Here is an 18860-nt window from a genome sequence, read left to right on the forward strand (position 1 = left end):
TGATTTAAACCTAAAATAGACCAAACCAAACTAAATTGCACTCTTACCACAGGAGATGAAATTCTACAGCCAGGGCAGTCACAGATAGGAGGATGTACCTGTAAGATTCCTTTGGACATAAGTGTCTTCAGACTTTTCCCTAAAAAAATAAAAACAAAATCAGTAACCTTATACATTCAAGCACATTTTTAAAATCGTCATTCAGAAATAATGGACCTGAATACACCCCTATAGTGACTAACTTAACTGCTCTCACAGACATCCATCTGTCAAACTCATCTGCGACACTATCACTGAACACCAAACGAGTCTTTAAAGGACATTCATTTTATTTACAGTAAGTGACCAAGAGTGATACCCAGTATAAAAAAGTTTCTTAACCAAAAATAAACTGTTCACCGAAAGGAGACCTGAAACCTCTGTATATAAACTCAAGTAACCCTATAAAATACTTTAGATAAGCTGGTACATCATCCCAAAGTTATTCCACATAGTGAAACATATCAAAATATGGCGTTTCCCCACTTTAAATCTTTGTAATCACAAACTGCTTGTGTCGCTGTATCTTAATCATGATGAACTGCACTTCCTTACAAAAAACGATTCGAATAGACAATATAATATTTATTACCTGAACAATATATTAACTGTAATTCTAAAATAAAACAATAATAGTCTAGAGCAGCTCACAAAAACTGAAAACTTCCATTTTAGCCTTTAAAGTAGTAAAGTAGAATCAGTGATAAATTCATTGCACTGTTGATTAAGATAAACTGAGTTGAAACACTGAACAGTCAAATCAAATAGAAATGACAAATGATCGTGCCAAACTGAACGGATGGAAATAAACATATTATTACGACACAATGAAGAAAAAACCCCTTTAAATGGGCAGGTATATCAGTACAGAGTAACTGTATAATAATATAATATCGTCATGTTCAGCGTTTTAGACCTCAGAAAAGTCGGTTAAAATCTTAGTAAACTCAAGTTGCTTAATCCATAACTGCTTGATAATGTGCCACGGTGTCATCATAATCCTGATCTACTTCACTTCATTACAAAAACAACTTTATGTAGACATGCACTTCAGTTAAAGTTTTCAAATAGAAGTGAAAAGCTATTCCTTCGATACCTGTACAATCCATGTGCGTAAAAACGACATTTCTCCTTTTTTTCCCAACAGTGCGAATCCAAAGCCGTTCGACTCAAAGTACAGTGAGCTTTCCTCAATGCAATAAAGTAGTTAGTGTTAAGTAACCCACATTTTTATCCCCCGAAAAGCTGTTCTTTTAATTCAAACACACGACGGAGGCTAAATGAACCCTTGTTTCAAAAAGTAATATCCACTGGGCTGCACGCGCCGTTGACTTACCTTTGTGCCTAATACTCCGTTTCCAGTCTTTGGCTGTCTCTCTTCCACTCACGAACTGGAACTCGTTTGGGGTGAGCCACTCAGCCCGGTATTTGATGGAGGGCCCTTTGCTGCCCTGGCACAGTTTGTTAATGTACAGTAGTGCTTTGTTTTCCCCGCATTCCACTTCGATACAAGGCTCCCCGTTGTCGAAAAACGGCTGAAAGTCCGGGATAGACGAGAAGCTCTCCAGCATGAAGTCGTCCGGGTGGTGGTGAAGGTGCTGCTGATGCAGCGCGGTGTCGCGAAAGCCCAAGTACGCGCGCTGATGATGGGCGAAAATGTGATCGTACGGCGGCGGATGAGGGGTCACCACGGGGATAGCGGTGGCATTTAAAGGGGCCAGGTATTCGGGCTGGTTGAAGGCGGCTAATGCCATGTCTTCTCCATCCAGTCTCTCCTTTTTGATGGCAGGCATGTTACCCGAAGCGGAGCGCCGGTAACGTGTGATTAGCAGTTCATGCGTCCAACTTGTGTCCCTCTTCGCGGAGTTCCAGGCGCACCGGTGTGTTTACGCACGACTCCCGCGTCGCTGGCTGACAGCAGAGCGCTTAAGTTCAGCCATTCACCACTTCACTCTTCTCCTCAGTGCACTGCTCGCATGACGGGTCTCCCCGCGCTCCTGCCCACCACATCTAATCGGACTAATGCCTGACATCTCCGCCAGATATTAACGCTGAGCGTGCTCAATGCTTAATGATTGTTTATCCCGCGTTTCCTTCAAAATAATCACTATGGCAACTTCGCTATGTTTATTTCCTGCATCAACTCCAGTGCTAAGTTTATTTTTGTCCAGAAACTAATGAGGACACCATTCAACTCGGATGTTTTAACGCACACTAAACCGTGTATATGTAGTGTAGATCACGTAAAAGTTCAGTAGTACATGCACAGTGGGTAGTGAGCCAGACTGGCTCGGAGCATTTTCATATCCGACGAGGATAGAAATAATTAGGCTATGCTATCTATGTGCGCCTTTTCGATCGCAAATGATGCCTGGCGCTAATGGGACTTTGGGTTTTGTTGTTTTTTTCTCTCTCCCTCGTTCTTTCTTTTAACCCCTAATACGTCGCTGAAGTCACGCTTTAGTTCACAGACCCAGACCAAACAAGATTTGCACTCTCCGCCGCTTCTCAAACTTGGCCCATTTAAACAGCGGAGGCAGCGCGAGCGTGAGCGCGCGGAAGGGGGTCCGCGACGGCCGAGGTTGCGTCACAATTTCCAGTCACAGCATAAAGTTCAAAGTAATCATTTGATTTATGTTTTATTTTCCATTGGCACCCAGTTATGTGGTTACCTTTAATCAGTCACGGTGAATTTATGTTAAATAAAAAAAAAAAAAAACGATTTGTTGGCTTGTATGTAACTGTAGGCTACAAGATACCATACCCAGAAAAAGAATGTTATGCAACAGAAAAAAAGATCACTGTAAGCCATCTATGTTTCTTATTTTTGTCGTCAGTTACATACAGTGGAGTGTTTTACAGTATGCATGCTATTTACTGGTTACTGCATTGTATCAGTCCCGTGTGTTAACTTGTTTTTCTCAGGGTGACATTTTGTTTTTATTGGTGACAGTTGCTGGAAATGCCAATTATGAGTCTTTAATCTGATATAATCTTGAACTTTAAGTCATCAAGCCATGCTGCAAAATCATGGAGGCAGTGGTTGCTGAACTCTACAGAAAAATGGATTGACAAAGTTACAAAACTAACAGGGTGGCGGTAAGATGTACCACTGGGAAGCTGAATCCACTTTTCTCTCAAACAAAATAGAATTGAAAACTAATCTTACAGTTATTGGCTATTTACATAAAACACTGCCATTTATTTACACATTTACAACACTACTTTCAATTGTTTTTCTTTAATGGTTTTATCAGCATTTGGCCTAATTGTTAGTGAGGTAAATAAGTATTTGAGCCTGCTATTTTGCAAGTTCCCCCACTTAGAAATCATGGAGGGGTCTGAAATTGTCATCGTAGGTGCATGTCCACTCTGAGAGACATAATAAAAAAAATCCAGAAATAACAATGTATGATTTTTTAACTAATTATTTGTATGATAAAGCTGCAACTAAGTATTTGAACACCTGAGAAAATTAATGTTAATATTTGGTACAGTAGCCTTTGTTTGCAATTACAGAGGTCAAACGTTTTCTGTAATTTTTCACCAGGTTTGCACACACTGCAGGAGGGCTTTTGACCCACTCTGCCACACAGATCTTCCCTAGATCAGTCAGGTTTCTGGACTGTTGCTGAGAAACATGGATTTAGGCCCGGAGACTGGCTAGGCCACACTAGAACCTCTTACAGAGCCACTCCTTGGTTATTCTGGCTGTGTGCTTCAGGTCATTGTCATGTTGGAAGACCCAGCCTTGACCCATCTTCAATGCTCTAACTGAGGGAAGGAGGTTATTCCCCAAAATCTAACAATACACTGCCTCAGTCATCCTCTCCTTAATACAGTGCAGTCACCCTGTCCCATGTGCAGAAAAACACCCCAAAGCATGATGCTACCACCCCCATGCTTTACAGTAGGGATGGTGTTCTTGGGATGGTACTCATCATTCTTCTTCCTCCAAACACGTTTAGTGCAATTATGACCCAAAAGTTATATTTTCGTCTTATCTGACCCCATGACTTTCTCCCATCTCCCTCTGGATCATCTAAATGGTCATTGGCAAACTTAAGACGGGCCTGGACATGTGCTGGTTTAAGCAGGGGAACCTTCCGTGCCATGCATGATTTCAAACCACGGTGTTTTAGTGCATTACCAACAGTAACCTTGGAAACGGTGGTCCTAGCTCTTTTCAGGTCATTGACCTGCTCCTTCTGTGTAGTTCTGGGCTGATTTCTCACCTTTCTTAGGATCATTGAGACCCCACGAGGTGAGATCTTGCATGAAGCCCCAGTCCGAGGGAGATTGACAGTCATGTTTCGCTTCTTCCATTTTCTAATGATCGCTCCAACAGTGGACCTTTTTTCACCAAGCTCATTGGCAATTTCCCAGTAGCCCTTTACAGCCTTGTGGAAGTGTACAATTTTGTCTCTCTCTAGTGTCTTTGGAAAGCTCTTTGGTCTTGGCCATGGTAGTTGGATTCTTACTGATTGTATGGGGTGGACAGGTGTCTTTACGCAGCTAACGACCTCAAACAGGTGCATCTAATTTAGGATAATAAATGGAGTGGAGACTAATAAAGGCAGACTAACAGGTCTTTGAGGGTCAGAATTCTAGCCTATAGACAGGTGTTCAAATACTTATTTGCAGCTGTATCATACAAATAAGTAAAAAATCATATATTGTGATTTCTGGATTTTTTTTTTAGATTATGTCTCTCACAGTGGACATGCACCTACAATGGTGTTCAAATACTTATTTTCCTCACTGTAGATGTAAGAAAATCCACAGTCAAAAAGCTGCCACTGAATGTTTTAGCAGCAATAACCTGTTGAAATCATTTTTAATCTCTCAAAAAGGGTTCTCTTGGTGTTGCCGAATGTAAAACATGTTTAAAATGAAATAACTATATATTTTAAACTTCCCAAATATTTTAAGGTAAATACCATTAATATTGTTGTTGTTGAAAAATATACCCAGTCTTAAAAACAAATAAAGCTTAGTGGAATAATATAAGATTGATTACTAATCACATTGACTATAATCTATAAGACTTTCTGTGCACCATTTCAATCTAGAAATCAAAATTGCCCCCACAAAGACATATCACAAGAAAACTGGAAACAACCTAAAGGCCAAAGGTTCTCATAAACCTCAGGAGATCCCTGAAACCCCAAGTGTGAGGATCCCCCACGGGGATACCCTGCCCCCTCACTCCCACTCTCTTCTACATTATAACCACTGGTGACTCATGAGGTACTCAAAGTGCACTATTTATGAAGGAGGGGTTCCCCTAAATTTACAGATGACAACGTAGCGATCAGCCCACATTTTAGGTTCAGGACGGCTTCCCCTGAACTTTCAGCCCCCACATTATCAACAGTTCAGCAGAACAAGTCCTGTGGCATCTTCCTCTTGCTCATCAAAATGAAAGTGCCACCCACTCACACAGTGCATGAAATGGTTTTCACAACACGCATCAAGCAAGTTCTCTGTTTTTATTATATAAAGTTGATATTAAATCTTTCACATGCCCATAACTACATAGCCAAAATATAAGTTACATAAATAAAATGTACCATCTGAAAAAAAAGGGTCAGTTCACCCAAAAATGAAATGTCATTAATGACTCACCCTAATGTTGTTCCACACCCGTAAGACCTCTGTTTATCTTCGGAACACAGTTTCAGATATTTTATATTTTAGTCCCAGATAATTTGCAGTCAATGCACACTTTACTGTCCATGTCCAGAGAGCTAATAAAAATAACATCAAAGTAGTCCATATGTGACATCAGTTGTTTAATTAGAATCTTTTGAAGCATCGAAAATACATTTTGGTCCAAAAATAGCAAAAACTTAGCCTGACAAGCCAGACCCACATCAAGATGTTTGGTCTGGAAACTCACCATTGACAGGGCTCAATCCGAGGGGCGGGATAAACAGTTGTCTTTCAAACTCCCTCTGCACACTACAACCAACCAGAGCAATGAAGGTGAAACAGAGCTTGTTGATAGATTAAACACTCTAGGCTAGCAAAAACTATGAATTTATTTAGCATTGTCTTCTCTTCCGTGTTCCTTAAATAAATATTCAAATTGTTATTAATCAGTGAATTGATCAATGATTTGGATCGCGAATGTCACGTGATTTCAGCAGTTTGACAAGCAATCCAAACTGCTGAAATCACGTGACATTGGCGATCCGAACCATTGATCGATTCACTGATTAATAACCGTTCTGAAGCATTTCAGTCTGTAAGCTCCAAGTAATATTTAGGAGGCCTTATTATTGCTTTCAGGCTATTTTTTAATACATCCTCAAATAATTTCTCATTTTATAAATGACAACAGTAGGCCCATCTTAAATGCAGGTCTGACCTAAACATTATTTGAAACTAAAGCATATGTATTATATGTTTAGTACATGAACAGAAAAACAAAAAATAAAGCACGCACTTTTGAATATCTCAAATATTTAAAATTATTGACTAATTTAAAGCTATTCCACTTCCAGTAAAATGCTGCTTTTGAAGTTTTCTGTTGATCTGCCAATTAAACTGATTCCTTAGTGTAATACATGTCAATAACTTTGTTTTCTCCATATTCTCTTATAGTGTAGGTCGATGCCAGTCCTGTCGGATGTAGAGAACCCCCTTGCAGTCGACCCCGCCTCCGCGCCGTTGTTGGCAGCGGCCCCGGAGCCACAGCACTGCCGGCGGGGGAGAGAGGTAATAAATAACCCGGGGAGAGGAGCGGAGACCGCCGGGCGGTGCACAGTCTGACCTGACAAATACTCACTGGAAAACCATCAGAGAGCGAGAGCCCACCCCTAAAGCTTGGAGCCAGCCTTTCAGACATGAGCAGAGAAATATATAGTCCTGCCCATATTGGAAGAAAAAAAAAAACAGCGTCTCTCTACATCATCACCATTAAAACAGTGAAAAATGCTATGAGAGTAATTAAAGGTTTAGCAGGTAATGCAATTCTAATTTAAAAACTTTTACAAATAAGAAAATAGCAGTGCTTTTGAGAAATATAATTAAAAGATGTTTACATGAAATAAAGACAAAATTATTTTTTTATTCGTTTTCTACATAGAGCAGGTCGCCCACTCATGGACTCTGCCATGTTTGCATCACATGAATAGCTGTTTCATGCAATTGGCTGAGCTCCTAATAATAAATAAATACATGCGATAAGAAAATGGGAAATGTGTGTGTGTGAAGCTACAGCAGTTAAATACATTTCATGCATCCAGGCCAACAGGTGTCAGTATAAAGTCTTAAAAAAACCTGGATACTATTAAGACAATTAAGAGAGGTAAATATCAAACGTAAGTTATAATGATTATTTAATTACTAATTTTATAAGTTAAACATTTTACATTAAATTATTATTATTAGTAATATGACAGTGAAAACAGTATGTATTCTGTCAACTAGTACTGTATAAAGCCTAATGTTATTCCTTCATCTGCATTTTCTACGGGTTCTCATAAAAGAAGAATTCTACTGGATTTTAAAAGGACTCTCCACAGCGAGTTTCGGGATCTCAGTTGCCAGCTCATGCAGCGCCAGTAAAGTGATGATGTGTAATGTAAAACCCTGCGCGCCTCCTCAGGTTTGTGCTGTCGTGTCGGCGCCCTCCTCTGTTCTCTGGAGATCTAGAGGCCATGGAGGCAGTCTGTGATCCCAACTGGCAGCCCAAGCTACCACATGGGATTTATTTCCGAGTTGGACGGGTGGGCGGCCAGGGAGGATACTGATTTTAGCCCAGTGTCTGAAGCTGTCAACACCATTAGAAGCAACAAAAGCTCTTCCATTTCCTTCTCTAAACACTTGACCATTCCTAAAGTAATATGCATCCATATCCTACAGTTTATGAAAGAACTTTATATATATGCTCACCAATGCAGCATTTATTTGATTAAAAATACAGTGTAAAATTATTATTTTAAAATTGTACAAATTAGTTACATTAAAAAACCTTCAGGAATCCTTCCAATATGCAGATTTGGTGCTCAAGAAACATTTAGAATCATTATCAATGTTGTGCTGCTTAATATATTTTGGAAGTTGTGACTAAATAACTAGCTCCACTTCACGTTGCTCTGGTTGGTTGTAGCACTAACCAATTGAGGGCAGAGGGAGTTTGAAAGACAACCGTTTATCCCACCCCTTGGATTGAGCCCTGTCAATGGTGAGTTCCCAGATCCAACATCTTGATGTGGGTCTGGCTTGTCAGGCTAAGAATATCCTGCAAGTTTCAGAGCTGAAAACGTCTTTGTTAGTCAAAGAAAAGCTTTTTTTGACACCAGGCCCAGCAAACGATCGATATTAGAATATGCCACACCTTGACGTCATCGTGTGGTGAACCACCGCCTCAACAGAATAAGAACAACGCCTGATTCTGTAGCCCCGCTCACCAACTCATGCCTAACATGACATAGGCCTACATAGAGCCAAACCGGATCCAACTTCCAAGCAATAAACATGCTGCATAAGCTTAATTTAGATTCCAACATTATGAATGCATGGATGAACATTATTTTTAATGAAGATCCAGCTCACGTGGGGAAGAAATTGCATGTTTCATTTCCAACATCCCGGGGCTATGTGTTTATATCCACCGACCGGGCAGGCCATGTAATACAAAAATAACATTCCAATCAATCGTGGGGGGATAAGAGATAAATTATTGTTTGTTTGATAAAGACGTTTTGCGAGCCCTGTGAGATGAATTATTCTGGTTACCATTTCTCCACACGCATATTCCCCTCTTGTACTTTGCAGGGGAGCCAAATCTCATTAAATAAGCAAATCGTACCCAGTCCTAGCTGTGGGCGTTTACTTATAAGTCTTCAATGCGGCACACCCATAAACACCAGCGTTCCAGGAGAGAGCCTCAAAACCATGCTAAAAAATAGCCTATTACTTATTCATTATGATGTTTTTGAATGTAAAAGCCATGCAAACATAAGTTGACAAACATCACCTCAGACAACAGTATAATTTTTTTTTAAAGCCAGTTCATGACACCTTTAATGTCTAATTCTGCCATCACTGTAGACCTAGACATTGACATCACAGTTAGCACATGGTCTACTTGTGACTTATTTAAACTGTAAATACTCACAGATGTCATCATGACTTTGATTCCAAAGTTAGTAGGTCAGTGATAGCTAAACATTTGCCTGCATAGCTTAAATACATCCTTTATACATGATCTTAAATACATGATAAACATGCTTTAAATAGAAAGAAAATAAAAGAGTTTGCATTATTGACACAATTGTCATACTATGCTTGTGCCAGGCTGTGAAAGGAACATAAATTATTCCTTATCTCATCTGCAATCCATTTTACAAAAGGTCCAACAATATGTGGAGGGCATCAAAGAAAGCTAACAGTTAGCCCTCCACAAAATTGCATTCACAGGCCATTTATTTAGGCCACACCAACAGCTGAAGTGTGCAGGATTATTTTGAGATAACCAGTAGAATAAGACTTAAGAAACTTGATCATGGGCTGAAAAATATTTAGATATTTATGGATAAAAAAAGAAAAAAAAGATTGCATGCATTTTTTAAAACATACACATAAGAGTGGCTTCATATAACATACAAAAGCATTGCATTTTGGATTAGGAATAATATTTACTATTATAATTTATAATGATATTTAAAGGGTTATTTCACCCAAACATGAAACTGATGTCATTAATGGTCTTACAGGTTCCACACCTATAAGACCTCCGTTCATCTTCAGAACACAGTTTAAGATATTTTACATTTAGTCCAATAGCGTATCTAAGTGTATACACACTATACTGTCCATGTCCAGAAAACACTACTGTTCATGTCCAGAAATCAGCGTATTGATTCATGATTCGGATCAATCCAAATCATGAATCAATATGCCGATTCATGACCGTTCTTTATTTGAGGTTTGAAAACAAACAGGGAAGAGAAGACAATGCTGATTAAGTCATAGTTTTGTTATTTTTGGACCAAAATGTATTTTCAATGCTTAAAGAGATTCTAGTTAAGCAACTGATGTCACATATGGACTACTTGATGGTGTTTTTATTCCCTTTCTGGACATGGGTAAAGTGTGTACGCTCTCAGAATAAATATAAAATATCTTAAACTGTGTTCTGAAGATGAAGGTCTTATGGGTGTGGAACAACATTAGGGTCATTATTGACATACATTTAATTTTTGGTTGAACTAACCCTTTAAGATTTACATACTTCAGAACATTTCTTTAAAAAATCTTTCTTGAATGAAGAACTAAAAGTCTATGTATTGTTCAAATAGGACTATTTTTGTGATGGTTGGCCGATCTGTATGCTGTAACAGCAAGAGTTAAACCTGCAAAGAGTAGTTCCTGATCTCTCAGGCCGTATTGATTTTTCCCTCCATGATCTGAAACCAGCAATCAGCATTGTGGTTTGAAATAGCCCTGAAACAAGAGCCAAGACGTCAATGAGTCGCCGACACGTTTCAATTAGCGCGCCGCCCAGGCCGATTTGTCCCCCGGGGCACATTGGCTCCACAGGCTGGTCACGCCAGCAGAGATGTTCCATAGAGTTACGTGATATTGGAAAATATCAGAAAGGGCACTGCAGGTAAATCTATGCATTAACTCACAATGTGTGCAAAATGTTTTGGTCTTGCCACACAGATGAGTGAGGTAATTCGGTTTCAGTCAACTCAATCACTTCTCCCTCTATAATTAAATTGCTGAAAAGGCTAATGGAGGAATAGCAGACTCCACAATACAGACTCATAAGGTCTGCAATCTCGACATAAGGTCTATCACACAGTGACTTCATAACTGCTTATCTATCATATTAATGCAATGCTTTATGTGTTAGAGCATCTGCGCAATCTAAAGGATTCACAGTGTAACTGTACTATATCGTTCATTTGACAATATTGGATATCAGTATTGAATTGCCTTATTAATCAGCATTTAATTGTGCATGCTCATTTCCTTTATTTTTACATTAAGTTTGACATCTAATGCATAATTATAATTAAAATAATAATTTAATAATGTAACATTCTTCCACTGGAGGCAAGTTGAAGTGAACCCAAATGCAGTTTATTTACAATGTGAACAGATACCAAACAATGACTCTAAAGGGTTAGTTCACCCTAAAATCTCTGTTCATCTTTCGTTCACATTCGGAACACAAATTAAGATATTTTAATTTGAGCCATCAGATGGCTCAGATGTCGTTAAAAGCCCATCTCACTGCAGTGGCTCTAAAATAATTTTATGAAGCGACGAAAATAGTTTTTGTTGCCAAACCGGAGGCCTTACGGGTGTTGAACGACATGAGGGTAAGTAATTAATGACAGAATTTTCATTTTTGGGTGAACTAACCCTTTAACTTGAACAGATTTGACTTGACACAGACTTGAAGAAACAAACAAAAAACTCACCAACAGTGATTTACGAAACAATACACTAGTCGACAAGGACCAGGGCAAACCTGAGGGCTTAAATAAACAGAGGCTAATGACTAAACAAGACACAGCTGTGAACAATCAAAGCAATAAACCAATGACAGAACTGAACTGAGAACCCACATCTAAAGGTGTGTTCGACATTAGTGAAGGTGTTTCTAATACAGCGTATAAATACTGTATTAGATGCAGACTCATCTCCTGAAATGGCGTATGTATGACACGCCAATTCGTATGCCATTTTGGCATGCTATCAAGACGCATAATCGCTTTTTAGGGTGTTTATCAATGTCGTTTCATTCTATCCCCTACACTGCCATACCCCTAAACCTACCAAATCACAAGAAATATTCTGAATTTTTATATTTTCAAATAAAAATTGTATGTTTATAAATCCATTAACCTTGTGGACACACATACACACACAATCACACACACACATTCAGACACATTTTGAACGCGCAACTTAAACTCTTCCCTAAACCTACCCATTTGTGTATTATAGGACAGGATATAACAGGCAGATACGACTGCAGGCACAATTTATTCAGAAAGTACAAATATTCCAAGTGTTCCAAGGCCAAACCATTGATTTGTGTTAAGAAAAGCGATCAGTAACGTCAAGTCCATCCGCCAAAGATTAATAAAACATTTCAAATATTGCCGCCGGAAGAAACCTCACGTCAGCTTTGACAGAATTGGCTGTCGTTTGTCTCGACACAAATCAGTTTTTTATACTCAGCTGCTGCCTCAAGTCAGACAAAATTACTAACCAGCATGCACTGCTTCAACCGCCGATTGGTCAATGGCCCCGTCCCGAATGAACTTCATTGGCAAAACTTCATGTGCACTTTCGGTCTACAAGACTGGAGTGTCGGTGTCCCATTCGTCATTTAGGCTTAAAGAAGGGTACTCGTGAGCGCCTCCTTTGCGGGCTTCAGCTGAGCCCGAAAGTTCGCAAGCTACACAGAGGGCTTTACCCAGCAGTCAAAGCAGCATTACGTCATGAAAGTGCAGACTCAAAAGGAAGACCGTGGGGGTTTAGGGTGCCATTTGGGACAGGGCTGGTGCAGCGCCAGTAAAACAAGCCTAATGGAGCACATGGCAGGAACACATGACAAAATAAGAGACATGAACAAAACCCAAACACACCGTGACAAATAACACTGTAAAATGAATGCAATCCTTAGCTCTCAAAATAAACATCCATTTTTCATTCTTTACATTATAATGTTGTAATGACTAAATTCATCTGTGGCATTTAAAGATTTTACAATTTATCTTAACTGTACAAGACGTAACCTTAAAGATTGTGAGCACCATAGACATGCATGCAAACTAACTTTAAAGACTTCTAAAATTTAAATACTACATGTTTAAATATGTTTTTGATTGGGGACTTAAGTCCCCTAACAATTCACCCAGTATCACTGACCTATGAAGAGAGGTGAAATTCTTCAAAATATTAGCCCAATGGATAATAGCTTCAGCTTCTGCTCAATGGTCCATCACGTGTTTTGGACCATTTAACTACACTTGCCTGTGAACTTGTGAAATAAAATGAGTCATATTTCAAGACTTTAGCCCAACTTGGGAGCTAGTGTGTGTTTTGAGAATGTGGGCACGTTTCTCTGACCTTCAGCCACTAAGCTCCGCTCCAACAGTTCTCATCAGCAACACTACACTGCACATCCTGAAGCCCTGTGGAAGTAGACTAGAGTGGTAGAGAGAGAAGAGGGGGTTGATGCACCCCCAGATCCCTCCTCATCTGCCCTTAGAGGACCTAAGAACCCCTCTAGTTCTCCTCTCACTCTTCAGCAGTTCTACCTCACTTACACCACAGGCCATCCTCCCCCCAGAACCCGATCGATAGCTCTCTTCTGCTTTCATCGGACCAGCATTGTGGAGAAGCTGCACTTTCTGAAGAAACACCAATCCAGCCTTGAGTGAGCTGCATACAGTTCTCTTACGGACAGGCTGACTGACCGCCAGATTTCACTCATTAGAGGCGGTCTGCTTCTTTGGCTGCTTTAATAGATGAAGTCAGCAAATGACACAAATATGGAAATGACACTTATTTGAACTGGGGTTGCGTGAACAGCACAGCTCCATGTTTTAGAGAATGTCTTTTAACACAAATAATTTGATAACACTTCAATATTTAACAAATATCAAACTGAATATCTTCTATTGAAATTGTACATTACAATGTTGTAATGCATAAATTAATTGGTAGCATTTAAAATGATGATTTTAGTTTCTTGGGGCTTTATTTTTAATGTATTTAGACAAAACATAGCGGAAAGCGGTCTGGTGGAAGCTAGATATTTTAGTTTAAAATATGGATATTTTTGTTACAAAACCCCATTGATTCGCTTCAGAAGGCCTTTGTTGGTAGTTTAAAAGAAGTTTTAGTAACATAAAAGTATGTTTATGATGGATGTATGGACTTCTTTTTTTCTCAATGTATGGCTCCGTCTAAAATAAAGCTTGGAAGTGTCAGGATATGTATTAATGTAACTAGTGTTCATCAGAAAGAAGAATATACACCTAGGATGGCTTGAGTAAATAACATGGTAAATCATGGGATAATTTTCTTTTTGTGAACTAATCCTTTAAAAAAATGTAATCTTCAGATGCTCCAAATAAATATCCAGTTTTTATACTGTACATTATAATGTTGTAGGGCTGGGCGATAAAACGACTATTATCACAATATAATTTTCTTCGATAAAACGATAACAACAGTTTGATAAATTCTCGATATAATGCTTACGTGTAATGCTGCGCATGCGTATTGCAGAGCGGACTTCTGAGTGCTGCACGCGGTGTTGTTTACAGTCACAGTAACTGAAAACAGACATAAAACAGAGCGACGTGCGTGTACTGCCACACGGAATTTAATTATTAAAGGTGACCTAGAATGAAAAATTGAATTAACCTTGCCATAGTGAAATAATAAGAGTTCAGTACATGGACATCAGTTTGTGTGAGTCTTAAAGGGGGGGGGGGGGGGGGGGGGGGGGAATGAAATGCTGTTTCATGCATACTGAGCTTTTTTACACTGTTAAAGACTTGGATTCCCATCCTAAACATAGTCAGTTTCAAAAACTAATGTTGGACGTTTGATAGAGTATTTCTGTGTCAAAAATACTCCTTCCGGTTTCTCACACGTTTCGGAGAGTTTTTTTCGAGTATGGGTCTACTTGACGTTAATAGAACGGAAGGTCCTTGTATGGGCCGTACGGGCTCTTCTCCCGGTAGGGTGCGCGCGCGTGACGAGAGAGAGGAAATGCACGCCGTAAACAGTCTCTCAGGTGCAGATCCAGTCCTCCGTGAAGACTTATGTCGCGCACCGTGCTCTATGGGTGACGTCGAGCGACTTCAATGCTTCAGCACAGCATTCCGGGAAGGCAGCGCTGCATTTGAACCGATTTGAACGCAGAAATGACGGGAAGCTTCACAACATCGTTTCAGTCGCGTCTCAACGTGGATTTACACGCCACTGCTGTCACAGGACTTCACCAAATCATACCAAAGAAGTGTGTTTTTGACGGAGCGGTCCCAGCGATAAAGGTTCGGTCCTGCTTTGGAAGCAGCTGATGAGTAAAACGGCTTCAAATGTCTCTGCTATTGGCTACCTTCGCATGAGTAAACATCAGTAAACCACATGATCGCGTGCTTCGTCATTCAAATGCGCTAATGGTTACTCCATTGCTGTTCTCTGTTGTATAACATTACACTAGTCTGACGTGCAAAACCGTTTTGCTTGCTACCTCTAAGGTCTGGTCGCATACAATAGTCCATAAACCAAATCATGTCCTCATAAAATGCAAGTAAAGACACACAAAGGCCACTAAATACAGTACACAGATACTTTTCTTACAGATCGTTCACTCGATCCTGCATACTTGTATTTCCAAGTACACTGTATCACAGTAACTGCGTAACGTTAGCCTACATTGTGACTAACCTTATATAAACATGCAATATTGTTGACAAAAAAAGACGAGTCATCACTAGTTTTGGTTTGAGAAAGAAGATCAGTCATGCGGTTGCCAGATTTTCGTAATTTAAATCTCCCAAACACAGCTTTTCTGTGAAAAGAATACTATCCGGTATTTTACCGAAACATGTCCAATCTGGCAACCATATGCACGCCAGCTCTCTCTCACGCGCGGTGCAGATGATCTGAAAACACCAATAAACAAGTAGACTGCATTTTAGCAATCTCCATTTGAGATGTTCTGCTTAGTGTCATTCAGTCTGTGTTCTGTCAGGACGGTCAGGACTCACGAGCCACTTTACTGAACTGCTGTGTGCTGTGAGCTGCTGAAATAAGCCAATCAGAGAAGAACTCTGCATTAATATTCATGACTCTTCCAAATAAGGCAAAAACAGAGTAATGCTCTGAAGGCATGTTTCAATTAGGACTAAATATTAAATGTCTTATGTAATGCATCCTAGGGACAATTTCTAGGGTTGTAAATGGACCTGTAAAACTGTATCTGGACAAATTTTGCCCTTAAATAAGCCACATACACTGTATATAGATATCAGAGAACAATTTAAAGGTCCCATTCTTCGCGTGTTTTCGAAGCTTTGATTATGTTTACAGTGTGCACTATAACATGAGTTCATGTTTCGCGTGTAAAAAAACAGTATTTTTCACACAATTGACTTATCTGTACAGCGCTGTTTCCTCTGTCCTAAAAACAGCCTGATGATTTCCTTGTTCTATGAAGTCCCTCCTTCAGAAATACGTAACGAGTTCTGATTGGGCCAGCACTTCCCGTGTTGTGATTGGACAACAGCTTAGCGCAATTTGCCCGGAAAGGTCCCGCCTCTTACCATAACGGGGAGATGCAAGCGCAGAATGCACGCTCTTCTCCACATGGGAGAGCAACAAGACCATGCCCCCTTTTTTGCGTGTTCTTGTGGGCGGGAGGGTTAGTCAACAAACGGTTCTAGTGACGTCATTACATCCCTGCACTTCCTGCTGTAGTCCAAACCGGCCGTTCGCTGTAGGCTTTGAAAGGGAACTTCTGTTAAATAAAATATCTCGCTTGGCATTGAACTTTGAGCTTTAAAATTTTACATGCATTATTAATGCTCTAACAGCAACATTACACACTAACTAAAGTTTGAAAGATGGAATCGCGAAGAACGGGACCTTTAATATATTGTTTTAAATCATTCTGGTGCACCTTTAAATGATCTTGTTTCTTCACAGTTCTTCCATATAGCATTGAGCCCAACACAGCGGTAAACCTCCATTAACTACATTCACACACAGGCTTATCACCTTGTAACTTGTAGTGGGTGCTAATGTTACCAACTATAATCACTAAAACATCGGACTTGTACATCGCTTTCATAATTGTTTGTCTTAAAAATTGCTGACCACAGTTAAGATTTTAATAAATAAATCTACCTCAGTTGTAATAAATTGTTCACCTGTTTGGGAAGTTGTTGTCATTTTTTGACAATAAAGGATAGTTTAAAACCACAGTTAACTGTGTGTTTTCTACATCTTTGACTCAGGAGCAAAAATATGCCTTTAAACTTTAAAGATATTCTGATATTTATCGATATCAACTGATATTGAAAATTATATTGTGATAATTTTTAAGGCCATATTGTGATGCCTAAATACATTTTTAATGGCATCATTACATATTGTATAATGAATGAATGCCGTTTTGAATGTAAACAAAAAGCTGCTTGCTCTGACTTCTCTATCGTCATCAGGTTAAACCCACCAATAGTGAACCAGGTGAATAAGCCAGTTTGTGATTGGTCCCCCCAGATTTTTAACGGAAGCAGTATAGAAAAATGAACATCGTGAAATCAAATTGCCGGCAGATCGGGCTGGGTTTATCCAGTCTATTCAGAATACACATTGCATCACAGTTTGTTGTGTATGGGGCTGCAAAGCCACAGGCGAGTCAGGTGCCCATGCTGACCCCTGTCCACTGCCAAAAGTGCCAACAGTGGGCAGGTGAGCATCAGAACTGGGCCACTGAGCAATGGAAGTAGGTGGCCTGGTCTGATGAATCACGTTTTCTTTGACATCATGTGGATGGCTGGGTGGGTGTATGTCACTTACCTGGGGAACACCTGGCACCAGTATGCATTTTGGGAAGAAGGCAATTTGGCGGAGGCAGTGTGATGCTTTGGGCAATGTTCTGCTGGGAAAACATGGGTCCTGCCAATCTGCCATCCATGTGGATGTTACTTTGACACATACCACCTCCCTAAGCATTGTGGCAGACCATGTACATCCTTTCATGGAAACAGGATTCCCTGGTGGTTGTGGCCTCTTTCAGCAGGATAATGGGCCCTGCCATAAAGCAAAAATGGCTCAGGAATGGTTGGAGGAGTTCAACGAGTTTGAGGTGTTGACTTGGCCTCTAAATTACCTAGAACTCAATCAACAATCCGTGACTACAATCGAGCATCTGTGAGATGTGCTCAATAAACTAGTCCAATCCATGGAGGCCCCAACTCGCAACTTACAGGACTTATATATCTGCTATCTTGGTGCCAGATACCAAAGCAACTCTTCAGGGGTCTAGTGGAGTCCATGCCTCGATGGGTCAGGGCTGTTTTGGCAGCAAACAGGACCAACGCAATATTAGGTCATAATGCTATGCCTGATCGGTGTATATACACTATATACACACTACATATTAGACATAACATAATAAATAAAAAAGGCCTAATTTCAACCGAAAACAGCACAAGAGTCTGAGAGAAACCATCATCAAGGATGAAGAGACATGATTACCACCTTCTAAAACAGTGGATGATTATCTTTATAAACCTATTAACATACAGAAAGACAAACATTGTTTGGGACGTTTAGCTCAGGTCTGGGCAAATCTTACGCACTTGTAAACCCCTTGCTCAGGTGACACCTGATCCAACTGTAGTTTTCATCATCTTTAGCCAAAGTAAGAAAAACCAGGTGTTCATAACTAAAAGTTCACTGGAATCTATTTTGATGATTTAAGATGACAAGGAAGTAATATATCGGAAAAGAAGAGGGAGTTTGGCAAGTTAGTTAACAGTTCTTTCCAGGAAGAAATTCTTTTGAGTATTTACCATTTAACTTAATTTTGGAAGATGATCCAAGGTCTTTGTAACCATAAATTGAATGAGCCTTTCTTTCTCCTGCCTGCAAATAGGCAAACATTAACACGCTAGAATTAACCTTTAAGGATTATCATAACTTTATCCGGAGTAAATTTGTCCTCTGACAGATTACTCCAGTTATGCGTTTAATGTTTAGTTTCCAGTACTGGATGAAACCCAATCTGCTTCCCACAACACCCAAAACAGGACAAT

At 39.7% G+C, this 18860-nt stretch overlaps 1 protein-coding gene across 4 annotated transcripts in view; it reads right to left on the reverse strand.

The window, feature by feature from the left end:
- Nucleotides 1-18860, reverse strand: part of samd11 (sterile alpha motif domain containing 11) — a 111611-nt gene that overhangs the window by 63712 nt on the left and 29039 nt on the right. Inside the window, exons 1-2 of one of the 4 annotated variants that reach the window (XM_067446256.1) lie at nucleotides 1376-2650; nucleotides 48-139 (exon numbers count right to left, since the gene is read on the reverse strand). In XM_067446256.1, coding sequence (XP_067302357.1) covers nucleotides 48-139; nucleotides 1376-1832 — 549 coding nt within the window. In that variant the 5' untranslated portion in view covers nucleotides 1833-2650. Of the gene's footprint in view, nucleotides 1-47; nucleotides 140-1135; nucleotides 1284-1375; nucleotides 2651-18860 lie in introns of those variants that run through there. The other 3 variants (XM_067446255.1, XM_067446258.1, XM_067446257.1) reach the window with 3 other exon arrangements.

The sequence above is a fragment of the Pseudorasbora parva genome, chromosome 6 (genome assembly GCF_024679245.1).
Source record: "Pseudorasbora parva isolate DD20220531a chromosome 6, ASM2467924v1, whole genome shotgun sequence".
Taxonomy (NCBI): domain Eukaryota; kingdom Metazoa; phylum Chordata; class Actinopteri; order Cypriniformes; family Gobionidae; genus Pseudorasbora; species Pseudorasbora parva.